Source organism: Rhincodon typus, chromosome 29 (genome assembly GCF_021869965.1).
Source record: "Rhincodon typus isolate 14 chromosome 29, sRhiTyp1.1, whole genome shotgun sequence".
In the NCBI taxonomy this organism is placed as follows: Eukaryota; Metazoa; Chordata; class Chondrichthyes; order Orectolobiformes; family Rhincodontidae; genus Rhincodon; species Rhincodon typus.
Window position 1 is genome coordinate 16,265,737 of NC_063360.1, and position 22,041 is coordinate 16,287,777.

General features: G+C 38.8%; 1 protein-coding gene across 1 annotated transcript in view; it reads right to left on the reverse strand.

Annotated features, from left to right (window-relative positions):
• Positions 1-22,041, reverse strand: part of LOC109920522 (A disintegrin and metalloproteinase with thrombospondin motifs 6-like) — a 148,101-nt gene that overhangs the window by 49,782 nt on the left and 76,278 nt on the right. Inside the window, exons 11-17 of the mRNA XM_048613909.1 lie at positions 21,262-21,305; positions 18,640-18,745; positions 15,623-15,769; positions 12,538-12,679; positions 7,776-7,883; positions 5,751-5,896; positions 2,540-2,603 (exon numbers count right to left, since the gene is read on the reverse strand). Coding sequence (XP_048469866.1) covers positions 2,540-2,603; positions 5,751-5,896; positions 7,776-7,883; positions 12,538-12,679; positions 15,623-15,769; positions 18,640-18,745; positions 21,262-21,305 — 757 coding nt within the window. The remainder of the gene's footprint in view (positions 1-2,539; positions 2,604-5,750; positions 5,897-7,775; positions 7,884-12,537; positions 12,680-15,622; positions 15,770-18,639; positions 18,746-21,261; positions 21,306-22,041) is intronic.

Genomic DNA, 22,041 nt, shown 5'->3' on the forward strand with positions numbered 1-22,041 from the left:
CACCAAGGGTGGATTATTTTGTGCATTAGCTCTTAAAGGACTTCTGGTCTCATGACAAAATGGCTACAACACAACTAAGTACAGAATACTGCCATTTCAACATGCAACACCGAAGTCCACAAGCATAACGTGGACAAAATTGTGTGACGCATCATGTTGTGGAAAGCAATGTTATTAAAGCATGACTGGAAACATTAGCAAGCTTTAATCCCACAGTATCCAGAGCAATACATTCAAAATACATTTAGAATTATTTAAGCAGAAGTCAACATACTTTAATTTGTACACAGTAACTTTGCAAGACACCAATTTATAGATTTATTAATTTGGCTCCTTCTAATTTTGGACTAATGGGAAGAAAACAATCTTTTTTAGATAATTGGTTGCTACAGACTTTGCCTGCTAATAAACATGATTAACAATTGAACAGTTCACTACCATTAACAAGACAGAAAAAACCTTCTTTCCAGCGTTTTGAATGCAAGGTTAAAACAGAGTTTCTTAAAGGGGTATTGATCAGGTTACCTCAAACTGTTCTATGAAGAATGAAGAACAATATCTTCAATACAGCAACATGGAGAAAAGGTAGAAGATGCAGAGAAAGAAGAATCATTTTGGAGTGGACTGCTGGGCTGTCCTCCAGAAAAGATAGTTTGTTTCTTATATCATTTTTCTTGTGAGTATCATCTAGAACTGGTGCTTACTACTATTCAATAATCCAACAAAATGGTAGGAAATCATGATATAAATTTCTACATGCCTCCATTCAAAGGTAGAAATTGTAAAGGGGTTATTTCCCCAAATATGGAGAATAATCAACATTTTAACCACCTTCCACCTATTTTTCCAAATATTGTCTCTTTTATTATGTACTTAAAGCCACTACTGCTATCTATACACTGACAAACTGGTCTGTCATATCTCAGGCTGTGAATGCCTACATATTCACTGTCCTGCAGGCTGTTTGCTCTATATCTAAGAAGGTTCTTCAACAGCTTATGTACTGTAACACATCTTTGTTTAGCTCTGTATATGATAGGTTATCTAGTACGGCTATCTGGGGTAATACCTAAGACCTCACTCTTCGCAAGCTCATTCTAGACTGGCATCTTTTATCTTACCGATGTCAGCATCATAGGATCAGTTACATGATTTTCATTTGTATGAATCCCATTATACCACACTGTCATGTCTATTCTTTTGTTATTAGTCCCACATTATTGCCCTGTCAGTTGGTCTATGAATATGGCAAGGTTCAAATAGCAAACATGCTCCAAAAATACTTTTATGCTGCAAGTTCAGAAATTCCCCACAAGATAGAAGCTTGTATAATTGGGTCACAGACCTCTTACCTTTCTTATGCCAACACATGTCCCTTTTCTGTCTATTTGAAGCAAAGACTGCATGTAATAAACATTAGACAGCAAGTGAGGGAAGTGCAGGAAGTGCAAGACCTGAAGAGTGATTAAAAGCCTCTCTTCAGATGTTCTTGTACTATCATTTAATTTTTGCACCTCTTCTACTCACCTAGTTCTTTTCTTTGAAAATCTCTCACAACAGCGCAGGACTCATATTTTGCTATATGATTTGTATGTTAGGTGGTATTTTACTGCAGCACTGTAATGTGTATTCTTTGCATGATCCTACTGGATCCCATGACATGATATTCAGAGATAATAGGTGTCCAACTATCAACTTGTATCATTCACCCTAAGTGAAAAGCATCTTTTGAATACATCTTTTGGAAGTTTAGTCAATGAACTACCATAAGGTGTATTTGGTGAAGTACAGAACAAATAAGCAGGATTCAGGGTTAGCAAAATTATGGGAGCTCAACCTATTCCTCAAAGAATGAGCTTAATTGTCCCTATAGTTCCTGAATACAAGAATCACAAGATTGACCTACAAATATATTTTGCTATGTCATCTTTGATGCTGTCATTTGAATGAAGCTGAGTGCCATGCACAAGGATTCTTAGACTACCTACTGGAAATAAATAGGTTGATAAGTAATGAGAGGTGAGAATAAGGATCAAGGTGGATGTAACGATGAAGTTTAAGGATGGCATGTCCACGTGTGAAGAAGAGAACAGAACAGGACCTAGATTTGTCAAAAGAGAAATTTGAGTATACAGAGAATGTTTAGATTTAAGTGAAACATAAAAGTGTCTAAACTGAAGATTGAGAAGTGAAATTGTGACCAGATCAAAATAAGGGTCTGAAGGATAGAACATAATGGTGGAGTGAAGCTGACTCAAAGGCATGAGTGAACATGGAGCAACTGGTGATCGGTGCAGGGAAGCCCAGTTAGTAATGGGGAGTGAAGGAGGAGATCAAGGAACATGTGGAGGAGCAGACTGTCAGTTAAGGACCAAATCATCTGCTAAAAGCTTTATCTACTCAGTTTCAGCACACATTTCCGAATTTGGAGATATATTTGCTATACACACAATTACTTTTATAACTTTAAATTTGGTACGATATATTAAAAACCACTGAAACATTAAGGTGCAAGTAATTATCAACACAATTTACTTACATCAATGTTACACGATCGAAAGCGCTTTCTCTCTCCTAGACAATATCGTCCTCCGATAGTGGGTCTGGAGAAGGAGATAAATATTGATACATGAGGATGGCAGGCACAGGCTATTTTGTTTAAGGCAGCTGATATATTTTGAAGAGCAATACGACCGAGTACTATCAGAAAACTTTGGATATAATTTTGCCTCCGCAAATTTAGTTTGGTTTTGATGTAGTTTATTTGTTTGATTTGTCTCAAAGCAATGCAGTGATGATATTGTCTCTAAATTCTTTATTCATTAATGGGATGACGGCATCACTGGCTAGGCAGCGTTTATTGCCCATCCCTAATTGCCCAGAGGGCAGTTCAGAGTCAACCACGTTGCTGTGGGTCTGGAGTCATATGTAGGCCAGACCAGGTAAGAATGGCAGTTTCCTTCCCTAAAGGACATTAGTGAACGAGATGGGTTTTTCCGACAATTGATAATGGATTCATGGTCATCATTAGATTCTTATGCAGGACAATTGTTTAAAGCATTTTATACATGATTTAAATATGTCTATACAATGCTCCAGCTTTGGCTTCCACTCGCTTCTGTGCGTCTTTTTCATTTTCTTTGAGTCTACTCTAGACTTAGTCAAACAAGCACAGTGAGCACTGATCAGTTACCAGACTCACAAAATCAAATCCAGAACATTTGGACATTACACTTTAAAGTTATGGGAACAAAGCAGTACTAATGCACTGATACAATTGTTTTTTTCTAAGATGCCTATTTTGTAGCTTTGTGATTCATATGTGAGAACAATGTGCTGATCACTGCAACTATCTGCACAGGTTTGTAGTTAATCATCACTGGCACACATTTATACTCTGTACACTACTAACACACATTCCTCTTTGCTGAGTATTCCGAGGGATTAGAATTAAGTGAGGATCTTATCATTTCCTGTTTAAAGGTGTAACAGGGTCAAATTAATAAGGATTTCACCAAAGGGTCTGGGGAAAATTTCTGTGAGAGGGTCACTTGACCCGAAATGTTAACTCTGATTTCTCTCCACAAATGTTGCCAGACCTGCTGGGTTTTACCAGCAATTAACTCATCTGCAGTTCTTTTGGTTTTTATTTAAGATTTCACCACATGTATTGACTGAACCACTGTGGCATTGCCAATGGAAAGTTGAGACCTACACAGAATGAAATAACAATATTCTCTTAATCGTTTCATTGAGTTGTTACTGCAGTAGCATGTGAGTAAAAAAAAATAAATTTGTGATTTGAAATCAGAGCAACTTGTTACTGATGCCACACAATTACAGCAGCAATAATTCACTGACACAAAAGGAATGCTGATAAACGTTGTAACACAGTTAAGTATGCACTAATGAGTTTTTGTATAAATAAAAGGAGCAGTTGACAACACTAAATTACTAAATTCATACAGAATGAAACACTAAATATTAAATAATCCAGGAGCGGCCAGGGGAAATGAAATGGAAAAGGGGATCATATTGAATTAATAAATTCATAGACCAATAAATCAACAAAGTAATGAAAAACAGCTAGAAAACCAAATTATTAAAATATTGGAGGAAGGAAAAATCAAAGGATTAATGAAGCCACGGATGTCAGTGAATCAGTAACTCTGTTGAACAATCAGCATATTAAAAAATATCAATAAATTATCAAACCAGGAGACACCTGAAATTTGTAAATCTGAAAGCACATCTGAAATCAGCTACTGAAGTAGTGCAGCAGCAAGTATGAGTGAATTAATACCCTTTCCTACCTTGGCGATGACTCTGTTTCTGTCCCATGGCTGTGAACTAATTTCTGCCAGTTTCATCAAATATTCAATTGCCAAAGTGCTACAATCAATTATCATGCATACATGCTATAAAATTATAATCATGCTTCATGTAAAAGATTCATAGGAATCATAGAATCAGGCTATTCAGCCCATTGAGTCCACACTGACTCTCCGAAGAGCACTAGATACTCTCTCCCTTTTAGACTTTATTTCTGTGTTCACGTGTGAGTTTGATTATTCACATTATTATTTTTTCAGGTTTAGGAAATAATAAATCATGGTGAAAATCCATCAGAAAAACTTAAATCTGCTCACACATAGCTAAAAAGGTGTAAGATTCAGCCCATAATTACTGTCATGTACAAATGGGAAGGTTGATATTCTCAAAGGATGAAATTTGAAGAGTTGAACAGCCTTCTTCATTTAATCTTTTTAATAATCAGTAGTTCCTACATGCTTTAAAGAAGTATTGGGAATGTTACACTACAGTCCCTGGTAAAAGGTTGGAGAGGAACAAGTGCAATGACGAGGTTAATGACATCACAGGAAAGATCATTTTTACATTCATGTGGTTTCTAAACTTATACAAGTACACTTTGAATATTACTGTAAAGAGGAACATGTTGCATTCAACAGGCCAAATGCAAGAATGGCAATTTTCAAAAGATCACAACATCTTATCAAATAAGAGGAAAGAAAGTTGATTGGTTGGCAAGTTGTTTCTGATTGGCCAAGATGGTGTTATAAAAGAAAGCAAGAGAGATCTTTAAGAATTCTAAACTCTTGGGTCATTCAAAAAAGGGGCAAGACTTGTTTGCAGAGACCAGTACCTGCTTATGATGCTTCTAGGAAGTGTAAATAAGTTAATTACGAGTTTGACTCATTATCTTAAATTGGTCATAGATTTAGCTGTTAGCACAAGCAAGATTGCGCACCACTTGATAAATAATCCTGGAATTACATCTGACTGCAGATGTGGCTTTTTTTGTGGCAATGACCAATCAGTCAACTTGTCAACCAATCAGCATCCATTTCTCCTGTATTAGAAAATATTGTGATACTTTTAAAATTGGCATTCTTTCATTTTTCCTGCTGAGTGCAACATGAAAGTATCAGCATATTTCTTTCTTCAATAATATTCCTGTTTTGTACTCCCGAAAGTGCAATTATATCTAATTAAATTTGGCTGACTGAGCTCCATTCCTACTGGATGCAGTAAGAGAACTAACCTATGCATAGGTCAGAAAGACTATAAATCTACAGTTTCACAACTCATTCTTGGTATTTGGAGTATAATTAAAGGAAGGAAATTTAAAATATAGCTGTAAAGACAATAACTAATCTCATCAATTTAATATGCTTTTTACAGACCTTTTAGGTGTATATTTATATCCACGCAGTACATTGTTTACCTACCTTGGGCTGTCACATTGCCTGCCAGAATATGATACTCCACCTCCACATGTCCTGCTGCACTCTCCCCATGATGACCAGGGTCCCCAGGCCCCATCCACTCCCTCTGGTCTAGTGCCGAATGGGACACAGTCTCTTTTATAGCACCACTGTAGCAGAAACTTTAATTTCAAACTTTGCATACCAAAATTAGACAAATGCATTTTTCTTAGTAATTCAGTTGAAATAATTTTACAATTGACACGTTCAAAGTGAGTCACTGGGAAACAAAAACTTGCTCTAAAAACATTTCCACATTATGACCCAATATAATGTAACAGATTTTATATTGAATTTGCAGGAATACAGTGCTTTCAATAGTCAAGGTCCCATCCCACATCATTGCCCATGAGGAACATTCTCAGTGTTGTCATTTGTATAATGCAATTTGACATATTTTAATTTTTAATACATGTCACACTTTGCAGATTAGTGTTTCCATAAGGGAAAAAGTGTAGCTGATACACTGCAGTGATTTAATTTGTCTGTTCATTCTGTGACCAAATGCTAATTGTGAATCACATTTTATATTGGTTGGATGGAGCACATTATTAATCATTGCACAGCAAGATCAAGATGTTAAAATGAAAGAGGCAGAATGAGTGATGAAATTTAATATTGAGAAGTGAAAGAGTGAGAAGGAAATATAGGGATTGAATTAAATACTCAGTAGAAGGGACTGAAAAGTGCAGGGAAATGCAAACAACTCGAGTTCAAATACACAGTCTCGGGTGCAGGCAAGTTAAACTGTAAAGGAAATCATATATTTTAGTTTGATTAACATGGCTTATTAAAGAGTAAAATAATCATAAATTTATACAAGCCATTGCTTAGACCAAAGTTGAGAATATTGTTATGGACCAGATCAAACCCGCTCAAAACATCATGATTTTCCAGCATCTGCAGTTCCTACTATCTCTGATACAATTTTAACCCCCCTCAAAACATGTCAAGCCTACGCCCTAACTTATTCTTATGTTAAAGACAAGTGCCAGGTGTTGCATTTCAGATGCAATTTGACTGGTCAAACTGTCAGGCTCGAAGCAAAACACACTTTATTCATACACTATAATTAAAATACAGGCAAAATAAAAGAACTGGTTTAACTGTATCTCTATTGAAGTACTTAACAAAATAATAAACTACGCATTAACTGTTCCAAATTAGCAACATCGCCTAAGCACACCCTTGGCAAAGGCAAGTCAATAAAATAGATTGTATCTCACCCAATTCTCGCAGCAGGAAGAGAACACGAGCTTTTAGCTGTAGTAGAGAGAGATAGAGAGAGAGAGAGAAAGAGACAGAGAGAGAGATGTAGCAGCTTTCACAACCCCTACAGCTACTGAAAGCTAAAACTAAAATCCTGGTTCTGTGGGAGCTTGACCCGAGAAATTCAGGCAGCTTCTATTGTTCCAACTTTAAAAAATACCCCAAGGCCTCACAAGCTGTTTAGTGGCTTGAAGCAGACTACTTGCACCTCTGTCTTAACCTCTCTTCATAAAAAAGACAAAATACAACTCTTAAAGCCACAGTATTATCACAGTACACATTGTATAAAGGTCATCGTAATCCGAATGAGTGTATAAATTCGTAATTTCATCAGAAATTCATCAGAATCAATCAAATTAGGGACACTTCAGATCCTAGGACAATTGCCATTGGAGCACAGGAGATCTCTCTCTATATCTCTACAATCTTTCTGTGCAATGTGAAAATTATGGGCTGTTTTAACTTTTTACAATACTTGATTTCAATCACTCCCAAGTACACACACATTCCACTTAAGATTTATTTCACGTGCATATTTTCTCTCTGAGCTTTTTTATTGAAATTGTGAGCTTTGCTGACTTGTCATAAAAATATGATTAATGAATTAGGATTGTAACTGAATTATACCAAAATGAGCTCAACATCTCAATAATAATACATTCTAAAATGACAAATGAACATTATCACAGAGAGAAGAAAACAAGACAAATTTATAGTTACCCCCTTTTCAATGGTATTTGATTGGCATACTGTCCCCTCAGCAGCAGGAATGCTGTTTGTAATACAACGATTGCTTTTACTAAGACACCACAACTCACTGCATACCTCCTACAAATAAAACATTCATAAAAAGTATCAAGCACTAAAAACAAAAGACTATGCTTAATAAAGTTAATTGTACGCAATAAGTTTTAGATTTTGTTGACACACATTACTTTACAAAAATTAATTGCAGGACAATGCAAGCAAAAGATTTTCATAAATTCTTTAAAAATCATTAGCAATATTCTACAAGTTGAGCAAAGCATTTTACTTTAACAGTTTAGGTATTAAAATCATAAACTAGCAAGCTTCAACAGGGATGTCTCCTGCCTTTAGGAAGTTTAGCATAAATCTATACAATGACAGTTTATTGCCTTCAACTTGACTCCTGCTGGTTGTTGCAAAATGTATGTTTTTGACATTGTGGACTGTTTTCTAAAATTTGTTGTTACTATCACTTCTATTGTCTCCGGTTTGAGTTGTGTGTGGAAACCCCTGACATATTGTTACAGGATTCCAAACCATGCTCCACAAAAGCCCCCTCTCACGTTTTCTATTTAAATCTATCAGTGTAATCCTCTTTTTTCTTCTCCCTGATAAGCTTGTTTAACTTCTTTTCCACCACTTCCTGTGATAGATAGTTTCTCGCCACTCGTAGGTGAATAGATTTCTTTTCAATTCCCTATCTGATTTCTTGATGACTATCTTACATTGTTGGCGTCTAGTCATTCACAATTAGGAACATGGGCCTGGAATGAGTGCCTGACAGTGGCACTAAATGAGAAAGAGTTCCACACAAAGACAGGACGGTTGACCACTTGCAATCACCAGCTGCAGTCGAGGCTGTGGCCGAGTGGTATTATCACTGGACTGTTTATCCAGAAACCCAGATAGCATTCTGGGGACACTGGTTCGAATCCTGCCATGGCAGATGGTGGGATTTGAATTCAATATCTGGAATTAAGAATCTAATGATGACCATGAATCCATTGTCAATTGTCAGGAAAAACCCATCCGGTTCACTAATGTCCTTTAGGGAAAGAAACTGCCATCCTCACCTGGTTTGGCCTACATGTGACGTCGGACCCACAGCAATGTGGTTGGCTCTTAACTGCCCTCTGGGCAATTAGGGATGGACAATAAATGCTGCCTGGTTGGCGACGCCCTCATCCCATGAATGAATAAAGAAAAAAAACTCAATGGCCAGCCAGTTAGTTAGGCTCGGTCAAGTGTCCCAGCCAACTGGGGAGTGGGGACAGGCAGTAAGTTGCTGTCCCAGTTATTATCTTGTAGAAGTGCAGGTCCTGTTGCCACATTTAAGCAGCACCTGGGCAGATGTCCATTCCTTGCAAGTCAAAAGTATCTTGCTGCCGATCAGAAAGAAGGATTTTGTGCTGGAACTGGTGACACTCACCCCTCACCTACCATACTTGGATCCCTGGTGCTACTTCCACTTCTGGTCTGGGCAGCTGCCACACAAGGTCGATGTGAAAGGTCAGCCTCCTAATTCATGGCTCAATAACGTTCCCCATACAGGAAAAACAACTTCTACTCACTCCCAATCTGCCAAGACCACCTTGCCCAATACACCATCTTTCACCGGCCATGAAACTGCTGCCAACTTCATCACAAAGGTACAACTTAATGAGCATGCACAACTATTGTATTAAAACTAGATTCCTGTCATTTGCCCTTGAGAACCACAATCCACCTTTGATCTATGCCATTTATCTTCACACAGTAGGAAACAGACATTACGTTTCCTGTACAATTATGTGACCTTTTGCCTATCTCATTTCCCACTCTAGGAACCTTCACTAAATTCCTCCCAATTTTTGGAATCTACTGTATCAAAACCTTTTACTATATTATTAGGTTCTCTCTTTTAGGCTAAACTGCAGCCCCACCCAGCCCCACCAGGCCATTGAGTTAAACAGCACAGAAAACAACCCTTTGGTTCAACTCATCTGCACGACCAGATATCCTAAACTGATATAGTCCCATTTGCCGGCATTTTGCCCATATCCCTCTAAACACTTCTTACTCGCGTGCCCATCCAGATGCCTTTTAAATGCTGTAATTGTACCCGCCTCCACCACCTCTTCTGGCAACTCATTCCATACACACACTTGCTGGTCACAGGCCTTCAGTCTGAAAATAGCTCTGTACTACAACCCTCTGTTTCCTACCTTCAAGCCAATTTTGTATCCAATTGGCTAGCTCCCACTGGATTCCATGTGATCGAACTTTATTAACCAGTCTACCATGTGGAACCTCATTGAACGCCTTGCTGAAGTCCTTATAGACAATGTTTATCGCTCTGCCAACATCAATCCTCTTTGTCACCTCTTTAAAAAACTCAATCAAGTTAGAGACACAATTTCCTACACACAAAGTCATGTTGATTATCCCTAATCAGCCCTTGGCTTTCCAAATGCATGTAAATCCTTTTCCTCAGAAACTCCTCCAACAAATTACTACCATTGATGTCAGGTTCACTGGTTTATAATTCCCCAGTCTTTCCTTGCCACCTTTCTTAAATAATAGCACGACATTAGCCACGGTCCAGTCTTCCATAATTTCACCCATGTCTGTCGATGATACAAGTATCTCAGCAAAGGACCCAGAAATGTCTTCCCTAGCTTCCCACTAAGCTCTGGAATACACCTGATCAGGTCTCAGGGATTTATATACCTTTATGTGTTTTAAGACTTCCAGCACCTCCTCCGTAATATGGTCATTTTTCAAGACATCACTATTTATTTCCACAAGTTCCCTAGCTTCCATATCCATTAAAGGTGTTCAAAGAGACCCAAGCTGCTTATCCTTCCTGATATGTATTCCCTCAGATTTCTGGCATCACCCTTGTAAGTTTCTCTGCACCCTCTCCTTTTTATTATATGGCCACTAGATCTGCTTATAGTCCTCCACTTGGGGTCTGAACAAAGTTTGACACAGACTTCGCATAACTTTCCTGCTTCTTAATTTTATCCCTTTAGAAATAAACTCTATTGCTTGGTTTGCTTTTTTTAAGACTTTGCTGAACTTCTTTTGTTATTTTGTTATGTATTAAGAATTTTGCCTGCCTGGTAGTTCTGTAATTTGTATCATTGTTATTGATCATTAATTTACAGTCTTCACCTGGACTTCAAATTCAGCCCACCAAATAGGGTGTAAAGTAGCAGAGACCTTGTACACTGCTCTCAGAGTTCTGGAATAGTGATGGTCCAATGGAAACCTGTAACTTTCTAGAACCATTTTCCTCATTTCAGTGCATTGTAAAATGACTGTCCATTGTAGCCCATACTAAAAGACCATCTTGGGACAAATTTAGTTTTGGTGACTGAGTTCTCACCCAAAGGTTGGAGAACCATTGTGAGTCCAACATCACCAACACTGCAGAAGGCCAAATGGAATTAAATGTATGTAAGTATCAGGCCTTGCCCTAGATTTAGGGCTACGGTGATAAAAGCCCCATCTGCCAAGAGCTGCTGGCCTCTGCCAGCTAATCTGAAGCTGGCAGCTCTCCACAACTGCCAGTTTGGCAGGAACAGTGATTGTTGCCGATAAAGCACCTAAGGAGAGGTCTGGGATTGCTGATGCCACAGGTGAGTGAGAGTGGAACGTGGTCATGAGAGGCTAGTTGGCAGATGGTTGGGGAATGGCTTTCAGCAGCCTGATGTTAGATCCCTTGGTCAGACACTAAGCGTCTTTGAATGGGGAATATCCCTGCCCCTGGAGTTCATAAGCAAACTGGTCTCCTTGCCCCATTCTCTGTTGGTTGAATACAGATGGTGTTGGAATGAGGCCTTAAATTAGGCACTTTCCATTGTAGCCCACACAAAGAGGCCATCCTGGGATAAATTTAATTTTGGTAACTGAGCTCTCACTCATAGGTTGGAGAACCAGTGTGGTTCTCATCCAAAGGCCAGAACTGCTGTCCACAAGTCTTCCTTCATTAGACTTAATCAAGGCAAAGGCCAAAGTGACGAGGTCACAATAATCAAATACATCCTGCCACCAAACTCACCTCAGGGGGGATAATTAATTCTGCCCCTCATCTCTGAAAGGGATAGCTTTCTTTGTACAGTATTATACTATGTTGAAAATCACTAATACACTTTGTGACTACTAGCACATGATCAATATAAAATGAAGTGTTGATAATGGATTATTTCGAAAGGAAATTGGATGGATACTTTGTATGTGATAACTTTCCAGGACAGTGGAATAGAAAGGAGGAATGGAACTGATTGGGTGGTACATGGCCTCAGTTGTCTGAATAGTCTCCTTCTGTGTTGTTATGACTCTATGATGTAATCATCTTTATTATCTTGAGGTTAAAATCTTTCATGCAGCTTTTAAGAGATTAAAAAGAAATTAGTTTAGGCAATTTTCCTGCTCCTCTGATGCTGCCTGACCCGCTGTGTTCCTCCAACTCCACACTTTGTTATCTCTGACTCCAGCAACTGCAGTTCTTGCTATCTCTTAGCTTAGGCAGTGTTGGTTTGATTTGCAATGGATTTTTATCATAAGCATAGCATTATCCTTATATGAAAGATATAAACATGTTCTGGCAGGCAATTGTAGCATGGCCCATAAATATTAAGGCATGAGTATCTTTTTCTATAGTACCGTCTATGACAAAAAAGATCAAAACTCCTTCCCATCGAAAATGTATCAATATTTCTCAAAGTAATAAAGCAGGAAGACTCTCTACCCCATATTTACACTGGCGAGATTTGACTCCATATTGGAAACGGCACTGTTCATCAGCATCATACACCTGGCCTGGGGCCACAGTTGGGTAAAAGAACTCCTGCTTTGGAGGTGCATTGATGAGACATCTACCATGTCCTGAACTGACAGAAAAGAAAGAATTCTTATTATGGAAGGAAACCAAATTTATCAATGTTCTAAAATTATGTGTAATCCAGGAAATTAAATCCAGAGTAATCCAGAGTTAAGAAAAAAAACTGTGAGAATAAAATCTCCATGCAAAATTCAATTTCCTACATTTTCAATGATCCTTGTACCTGTTAAAATGAATAACTGTTAAATGAATAAAATGTTTAAATTGATTTTATTTAAGCGTTGTATAAAGCTTTGTTAAGACTGGTTGGCAATAAAGGGGCTTAACCATGTTAACCATTTTCTGCCATTCTTTTTTCTCTCAGTGTGAAAACTGCCCCGTAACAAACTCAGTAATGTTTCAGTGGCACTTTCACTCCATCATATACTAAGACTGAAGCACTTCTGACAATCAATCTGATTTTGTTTTTTCCATTTTGGTGTAACATCTCTGCAGTATGAATTCTGTAGTTTTGTAATACAAATAATTTACCTTGTTTTCATGAACTATTCAAGTAACAAAATGATGGATGAATGGAATGGGAGAGGAGACCTTGGCATTTAAAAATATTGAGAAATAAAATTCAACATTTCTACTTCTTTTAATGGGGACAGACTTAGTGGAGTAGATGACTGATCTGCCACCTAACAGCACGATAAGGCACTGAAATGTTTCAAAGAAACTGCATACCTATATTTTATCTCTGTTCCAGACTTAACCTAACATCTGACAGGAGATGAGAATGACTAGACTGAACAGGTAAATACTTTTCTGGTACTGCTAATGGACCAAGAGAAACAGAAGTGCTCCTCCCGGTTCCCCTCCCATCCACTCACTCACCAAAAAAGTTCAAGCAACAGTGCATTCACACTCATGATTGGATTGTGCCTGAAAGTTCAATTCGCACTCACCTACCCTTCTCCTCATTTCCTACATCCTCCTCCAGTCAAATCTCTCAACTGCTGAGATCCAATACTGTACGCCACCATCAGTCAATATCTCAATCTAGTTGGCTCCAGCCAGGAAACAGATTTAAACTTTATAAGGGGTTAATTTTGGTAAATTAAGCAGGGCCTCTGAGAAACCCACATTTATGAGATCTGCAGGAGCTAAATCTCTTTCTACTTAGCCTGTTCTTATAAGTGCCTCTGTCTTTTTTTTATTTCTACTCTGACCGTTAGAACTTATTGAATCTTTTTGCTGTAGCTTCTCATTGAAGGGGCGTGTGCATTCATGAAGCATTGTTGTTAAAAGTTCAAACTATTTAAATCAAGGAATGATTCTTGTAAGGGTGAATGCTTTTCCCATGAAGATAAAGTGAAACTAACTATGAAGCTGAAAGGACTAAAGGTTTCCTAGATTTCCAAAGTGATCTAAGAACAATATGTTTTGCATTGCTCAGTAATGTGTACAATGGAATGAAACAGATAAAATAACATCTTTCATTTATCTTCAATGATTTTGGGGATATTTCACTGGACTGTAGTTGCAAATGTTCAATATTAAATGTTTAATGCCATTATCAAACTCTTGCCGTACTCAAATAAAGCTGATTACAGAATTGAACATTTAAGTTTCTAAAATTACTTGGCAAACTTATTGTTTATTTTACAGATTTCCTTCGTGGTTATGAAACAGAAACATGGACTTGTTGCTTTTAATACTTCATTCAATGAATGAATATATCTTAAAGAGGTACTCGAGGGTGTATCTTAACGGCAAACACAGCCGATCACAGCCCATCAATCACATGCAGAGAAGAAGATTCCATGTCTGTATTGAATGTATAACCTTTATCATGAAGAAGGTTAATGTGAATATTCAGATTCTCGGGTACATTAGATTGATTCTGTTTCTTAAAATGGACAAAACCATGATGGCACAATCGTGCATGCTCTTCAGATATTAAAAACCTGGATCAATTAGCTATTGCAAATGGACAATTGATGAATCTGAGAGGTTTCATTTGGAGGTTTAGTACAGCCAGTTACCAAATCTTTATAACTTACAAAGAAGTTTGAAATCATTTACTCATAAAAAAAAATCAATACCCCATTAAAATACTTTTTATGCAGCTGGTGGATTTATTTGTGAATATTAAAACTGTGGTCCAATTCAGTCTATTTATAAAATTTAGTTAAATCTTTTCAATGAAGAATTTGTGACGTGCAGAAGATAGGTTGTATTCCGTGCATTAGAAAGAGTTTGGTTTTCCTTGTTACTTGCTTTGGGTGAATGATAATGTTTTATCTCTAGCTTTTTACCCTCTTAAGCCATCTGGAAAAATACCAGGAGGGACCTGAGGGCAACATCACCATTCAATACCTTTAAATGTGCCAATTAGTTGCAATGATCTGCAACCTTCTGAAAATTCAGACCAGCACAGCTATTTATTAGCCTGGTCTCTGTGCTCATAAAGTGCTGATCTAAAGGACTGCAAACAAAATACTTTAGCCTTCAGCTGCAACATAAGTCATTGCAACACTCCAATTTTACAACATTTCAAGACTCTGAATCCATGTTCAGAATTGATTTCAAACTGTAGTTTTTATGTAAAACAAGACTTAAGCACTATTTTAAAAACATGCTGATCAGTTATAACAAAGTGTAAAGCTGGATAAACACAGCAGGCCAAGCAGCATCAGAGGAGCAGGAAAGCTGATGTTTCGGGTCTAGACCCTTCTTCTTCCTGCTCCTCTGATGCTGCTTGGCCTGCTGTGTTCCTGCTCCTCTGATGCTGCTTGGCCTGCTGTGTTCCTGCTCCTCTGATGCTGCTTGGCCTGCTGTGTTCATCCAGCTCTACACTTCGATCTACCAGATTCTCCAGCATCGGCAGTTCCTACTATCTCTGGTCAGTTAGCTGTTTTGTCTAAACCCTGGTCACAGCACAGACATTGACAGACACCCAATTACTTGTTGTTCTTATATTTTATTATATTTTCTAACTTCTTACTCCAAGAAGCTGGTGATGTAATCCCTGCTGCATGTTGACCAGATGAAAGGGTTCGTTTTCACAGTGATATGGGCAGCCATCAGCTTTGCTGTTTCCTGACCTCTCGGACCACAGGAGTTTCCAACTCCATCGTGATTCATTCCAAAACTAAAAGAAAGAAAAGTCAAATAAACAAGACAATGTGCTTTGGGACATTTAGTTACAAATACTGCTTAATTTATTTTTCTGCTATATGCTGTCACCCTTATTTCTTGAGAACAATGGAAAAAGGGTGGAGTTTGATACACTGGCTATCTCGCTTATTTATCTGAAACAGACACAAGGCACCATACAGAACTTCAGAAATGCAAAATATTTAAACTGTATGCATATAGGATTCCCACACTTTTGAAGACTGGAAGTTCTCATTTAAACAGGTGTTGGGGCTTTCATAAACTTGCAACAAAATAGCTGACAAATTTAAAGAGGTAGACAGAAAATTGGTAAATAAACTGCTGATACAAATAATTGGAATGAGCTGGGGACCTCTAGGGTTACACCATCTCTCTTTGGAGGATGTGCATCCTTTTGGCATAATGTTCTATATGTGCTGCGTGAAGAAAGAGGAGAATACAGCAGACATACTTTTGGATACAGGAGGACATGTATATTCTGTTTCGTTGCTGCATGAGAACTTTCCTCCCTGTCTGCTGATTCACTAGGGGAGGTATCTTGAGGGACTTTAGCCTTGGCTTGACATGGACGCAAGATCGCGCCAGATATTTGAACAGCTAAATGTACATTATCACTTCGATACTGTAATGAGGGAGTGCTGACCTGTCCAAGGTGACATTAAACAAACTCTGTCCGCTTTCTCAGGTGGAAGTAAAAGCGAAAATAGTGAGCTGGGCAGTTTCCCCAGTATCCAGGCCAATAATCTAATATGCATCTTTTCATCAATAGATTATCTGATTAAGTATCTCATTACTATTTGTGGGACTTTGATATTTGCAAATTAGCTGCTACACGGCCCCACAAGACATTTGGGACTATGCTTCATAATCACTTCATTTCCATAGAAATTCTACAGTGTAGAAACAGGCCATTCAGTCCAATAAGTCCACACCCACTCTCTGAAGAACATCCCACCCAGGCTCACCTCCCTACCCTATCCTTGTAACCCTGCATTTCCCACAGCTAATCCACTTGATCTACATATCCCTGAATACTATGGGCAACTTAGCATGGCCAATCTACCTAATCTGCACATCTTTTGACTGTGAGAGGAAACTGGAGCACCTGGAGGAAACCCATGCAGATGCGGGGAGAATGTGCAAACTCCATACAGACAGTCGCCCGAGACTGGAATCGAACCCGGGTCCCTGGTGCTGTGAGGCAGCAGTGCCAACCACCGGGCCTTTATGTAGTATTTTTCCAGATGACCACTCGTGGCACCTTATGGTAGGTGCCACGTCTACCAGTACATGGTACCGGGTATGGGCTGTTAGAGGTAGCTTGCTGCCACCAACTGTCCTTTGTCTTGAGACCATCCTTTGATTAGTGGTAGAGGAACAGGTACCATCCTTAGATAACAAGGATGCTAATTGCATGGTAGCAATTAGTATAACTACATTTGGTCAGGCATAATTACTAGAACCTTACAGAGATGGTACAGATATATCTGCTCCCTCTAAAAGCTCCTTGCTTCTCTCCACCCACAACCAGTTTGTGACATCAGTAAAATGGATACAAACGTTAACCCCTCAGAACCATGACAAAAATGGCTGTAAATATCATTGAAATGTCTTGAAATCATAAAAGGGTTATTAAATGAAAGTCCTTGCCCTATCAATCTATTTCAGGGGCATCATCTGCCACACATCACACAGAGTACATAAGAATATTTTTACCTTGGACTCTTTTGGTCAAGTGAAGTAAATGAGGCAGAGAAAGCAAGCATTGGAAATGTCTATGTAAATTTTCACTGATGAAAGCCAACCGATGACTGGCTGGCACAGAAATTAGTCTTGACTGGGGCTTCTTCAAAGTGGGCATCCCTAGAAGAGGATTCGCAGTGGGATTATAACTCACTCAGATATAGTAAGAACTGCAGATGCTGGAGTCTGAGATAACACAGTGTGGAGCTGGAGGAACACAGCAGGACAGGCAGCATCAGAGGAGAAGGAAAGTTGACGTTTTGGGTCAACACTGTGTTAGCCTTGATTGGGGCTTCTGTGAGTTTCCTACCTCTTCCAATCTGTACACATGCCAGACAGAAGCCTACCACTTGGTTGGGCTTTGAACCTCAATATTGGGCAGGAAACAGGACTGCACTTATCCTGGTTTAGCGAAGAGTAAAGTCTACCTCATCAAGGTGAGATGGTGGCAGAGTGGTAATATTGTTGGATTAAATTGGAAACTCAGGACAATGCTCTATGGATACGGATTACAATCGTACCGTGACAGCTGGGAGAATTCAAATTCAGTTCATTATTAAATGTAAAACTGAAAATCAGTATTAGTGACCATGAACCATCAGATTGTCAAGAAATCCATCATTCTTATTTGTTCTGGCCTATACATGATTTTAGACACACAACAATGTAGTTGACCCTTATCTATCCTCTCAAATGATGTAGCAAGCTACTGAGTTCAAGGCAATTATGGATGGGCAACTAATGCTATGTCCACATCTGAAGAATAAATAAAGAAATGATTTAAAATTAGATCACTGTTTTATAGCGGAAAATGATATGTTGCAGATATACCAATGAACAGTTTGAGTAATTATAGAATTTCTTGCACTGGTAAGAAAATAGTGAACCAATAAATAACTAAGAATTATTTCGAAACAATGTTTAACAAGCTAAGCTTGACTATTTACAAAGGTTGATTTTTCGTGGTTTAATTTTCAGGAGGTAATGCCCAGAATTGAAAATGAGTAGAACAAAACAAAATGATACTCAAAATTAGTTACAAGTCTAGCTTTACATTTCACAGGAAGGAGATACTACTTATTATAGTAACGTTTCTCTTACTTGTGACCAATTTCATGAGCGATTGTAAATGCAGTTGCCAAGCCTATGTCCTCATTGATACTGCAGCTTCTCTCTGGTTCACACATACCACCTACTGGAGCTAGACCTGCAACAGAATTGGTCATTTAACTCAGAAAAAGAAAGATACAGTCAAACATAGGTATCAGCAATTCAGCTGTCAGTAGCATATGGAAGCTCGTCTTGAAAAGAAAGATGATGCTATCGGCAGCTTGAAAATTGATTTAATGTCATCAAAACGATGTCAACAGCCATCCTGACTGCAATATTCTTCCTTGCAAAAACAGAAGAAAACATGTAGACAACAACAGTAAAGCTTGGTGTTAATGCGGTGACACTGACTCTTGGGAAATACATCAGGTCAAGTAGACTTATCCCTTCAGATTAGCTGTGGAGTGAGTTTTCCTGTACATGCAGACAGGATTCCATAGGCTGACAAGGGTCCCACCCATCATTGTTACAGTTGACCACATGATACACAGAACCATCTCCTCTGTAAGACTCAGGGTATGCAGGCGTTCTGCTCCTATGATGCTGCTTGGCCTGCTGTGTTCATCCAGCCCTGCACCTTGTTGTTCCTGTCCTTGACCTGTTTAGCTTTGCTCCCTTTTATTGCCCTGGCAAAACCCATACTTAGCATCAGTGAGCATTGTATTCAATTGCAAAAGCCTCTTTATAGCACAGTAGACAACCACTTCCACCACTTTTCTGACAATTGAAAGTAAATGGATAGGCTGCTAATTGTCTGGGTTGGATTTGATCTGTTTTTTGTGCAAAGGGCATATGTGTGTAATTTTCCACATTGTTGAGATGTTAGTGTTGTAGCTGTATACTAGAACAGCTTGGTTAGGGACATGGTCGAGCAGTTTCAAGGCTGAAGAGATTACGAGAGAGTCGCAGTTGGAGAGAGATCCCCTGAGGTTTGTCCGGAGGGAGGAGGGTAACTTCTTCAGGGTAGGCATCCTTAGAAGAGGCTTCGCAGTGGGGTTAAAATTGTATCAGAGATAGTAGGATCTGGTTAGGGACATGGTTAGTTCAGGAGCCCATCTTCACTTCTATTGCCAGAAAATTGTAACACCCATTGACTTTGTATTATCCAGTGTGTTCAGCCATTTCTGGAGATCACATGGAATTAATTGAATTAGTTGAAGATAGGCATCTGTGATACTGGGACTTCAGGTGGGGGCAGGAATGAAACATCCACTCACCATTTCTGCTCTAAGATGGGTGTAAATACTTCAGCCGTGGCTTTTACACTGACGTCCTGGGCTCCTCATTCGTTGAGGATGGGGATAATCGCAAAGACTTCACCTCCTGCTTAGTTATTTAATTGTCTAACACAATTCAGAACTGGATATGGCAGGACTGTAAAGTGTAGATCTGATCCATTGGTTGTGGGTTCACTTAACCCTGTCCATTGCACGCTGCTTCCGCTGCTTGACATGTAAATAGTCTGGAGTTGTTACTTCACTAGGTTGACCCCTCATTTTTAAGCATATCTGGTGCTGTTCTTGATATATTCTCCTGCACTGTTGATCAAGCCAATGTGATCAGCAAACAATATTGCCTGTGCCCCTTTTGTTTGTACAGCAAGTCGCAGCATTATGAAGAGGAGTCCGGCACAAAAAGTATAGATAGATATTTTCTAATGGACCTGTTCAGAGATGTTAATATACACATTTGGGACAGACTGGACTTGAAACCAGGCCTCCTGGTCCAAAGATAGGGACACTACCACTGCACCAGAAGAGGCCCCCAAAAGTGTAGCTATGGTACTGTAATCATGAAGATCAGGTGGGCAGGCTAATCTTTGCATCTTGTATTACTAATTACAGGACATAACTAGCTGTGCTGAGTTCAATGAGCTTGTAACATGAGATTGTGAAGACGTCAAGTATGAGAAGCCACTTTTGTGAAGCTAAGAGTTCTGCAGCAGAAATTAGCCAGCAATATGGTGATTTACAATTCACATGGTTTCTCTGCTTTGCCAAAAATGGCTGGCTGATTTGTACATTAATAACTGCATGCGTCATCCAGTCAGTCTGGTTTGTACATTTCTATCATAAGCACAAATTACACATTTCATCATAACAAGATTAAATATTTAAAAATGTCCATCTTTTGAGTTAATTTATTAATATTTATTAATGTTATTAATGTCATTGGCAACAAAGTTCTTTCAAAGATCTGGGCTCAGATCTGAATTGATATTTTTGGCCACAATAATCAAACTGACGGGAGATCTTGCCATCTGAATATATACAGTGTGCATAAATTTTCCAAGATGCATCAGTGGCATTTTGCAAGTCCAACTGAAAGAATGTTCTTCATCAGTCTCTACCAGACTGTGTTCATTTGGCTGTATTCAGTCCAAATAATTTGAAGAAAAGTTGGATGGCATATTGAAAAAAATGTATTCAAGTGAAGCTCATGTTGAGTCTCCTCTTTAATGCATGGGGCTGTCTGTAATATAATTTATGGTGTTGATAAAGCACTCTAATACAGTCCTTTTTATCCTGAGAACAAAAAAATGCAAGACTATGGCTAAAGAAGTGGGATTATGCTGAGTGTTCAAAACCTAAATTACAAGTTATGATAACTTACCTAGAGTTCCACAGGGCTTGTTCTTATAAATGCAAATGTCATACCTGCAAAAACAAAAGAGGTTACCAAAGCAACTTATTAGCTTGATACAACAACTATTTACATTGAAAGATGGCAGGAAGATTGTAATTCTGTGGTAGCACTGCTGGGGTGCACCAACTAAAAGTTTCCACTCTGGACAGCTATTAACTTTGTAGAGTTAATGATAGTACAGAGGGTTTAATAATGCCCATGGGTTGATATATGTGCCGCTAGGGAGAAATCTCAGCCTCTCATTAACAGAGAAGCACAGGTACAATTGCGGGTTATCCCTTTGTAAACCAACATTGTAGTACTTTTGATGAAGGCCAACCTCTCTGTTTTAAATAATGTCACACTGAACCCATATACAAATGAACATCTAGCAAGCCGAAAGTAGTATGCCGAGTTCAGTCTGCTGTACCAGCTGCTCAACTGAATTGTGGCTGGAGAAGAGGAAATTCTCAGCTTGGAAACTCCCTCCGTTGTCTTCTTTGATTTCAACAGGAGAATAAACAAAAAATATCTCTCCACTTCTCACCTCATGCCCCATCCTATTACTCCCCATGCCTCATCCATGACTACTCCAGGTCACGTCATACACTCCATGCCACCCCAAGCCCCTCTACCCATCCCTGTGGCCATTATAATTAAGAGATAGTAGGAACTGCCGATGTTGGAGAATCTGAGACAACAAGGTGTAGAGCTAGATGAACACAGCAGGCCAAGCAGCATCAGAGGAGCAGGAAAGCCTAGACCCTT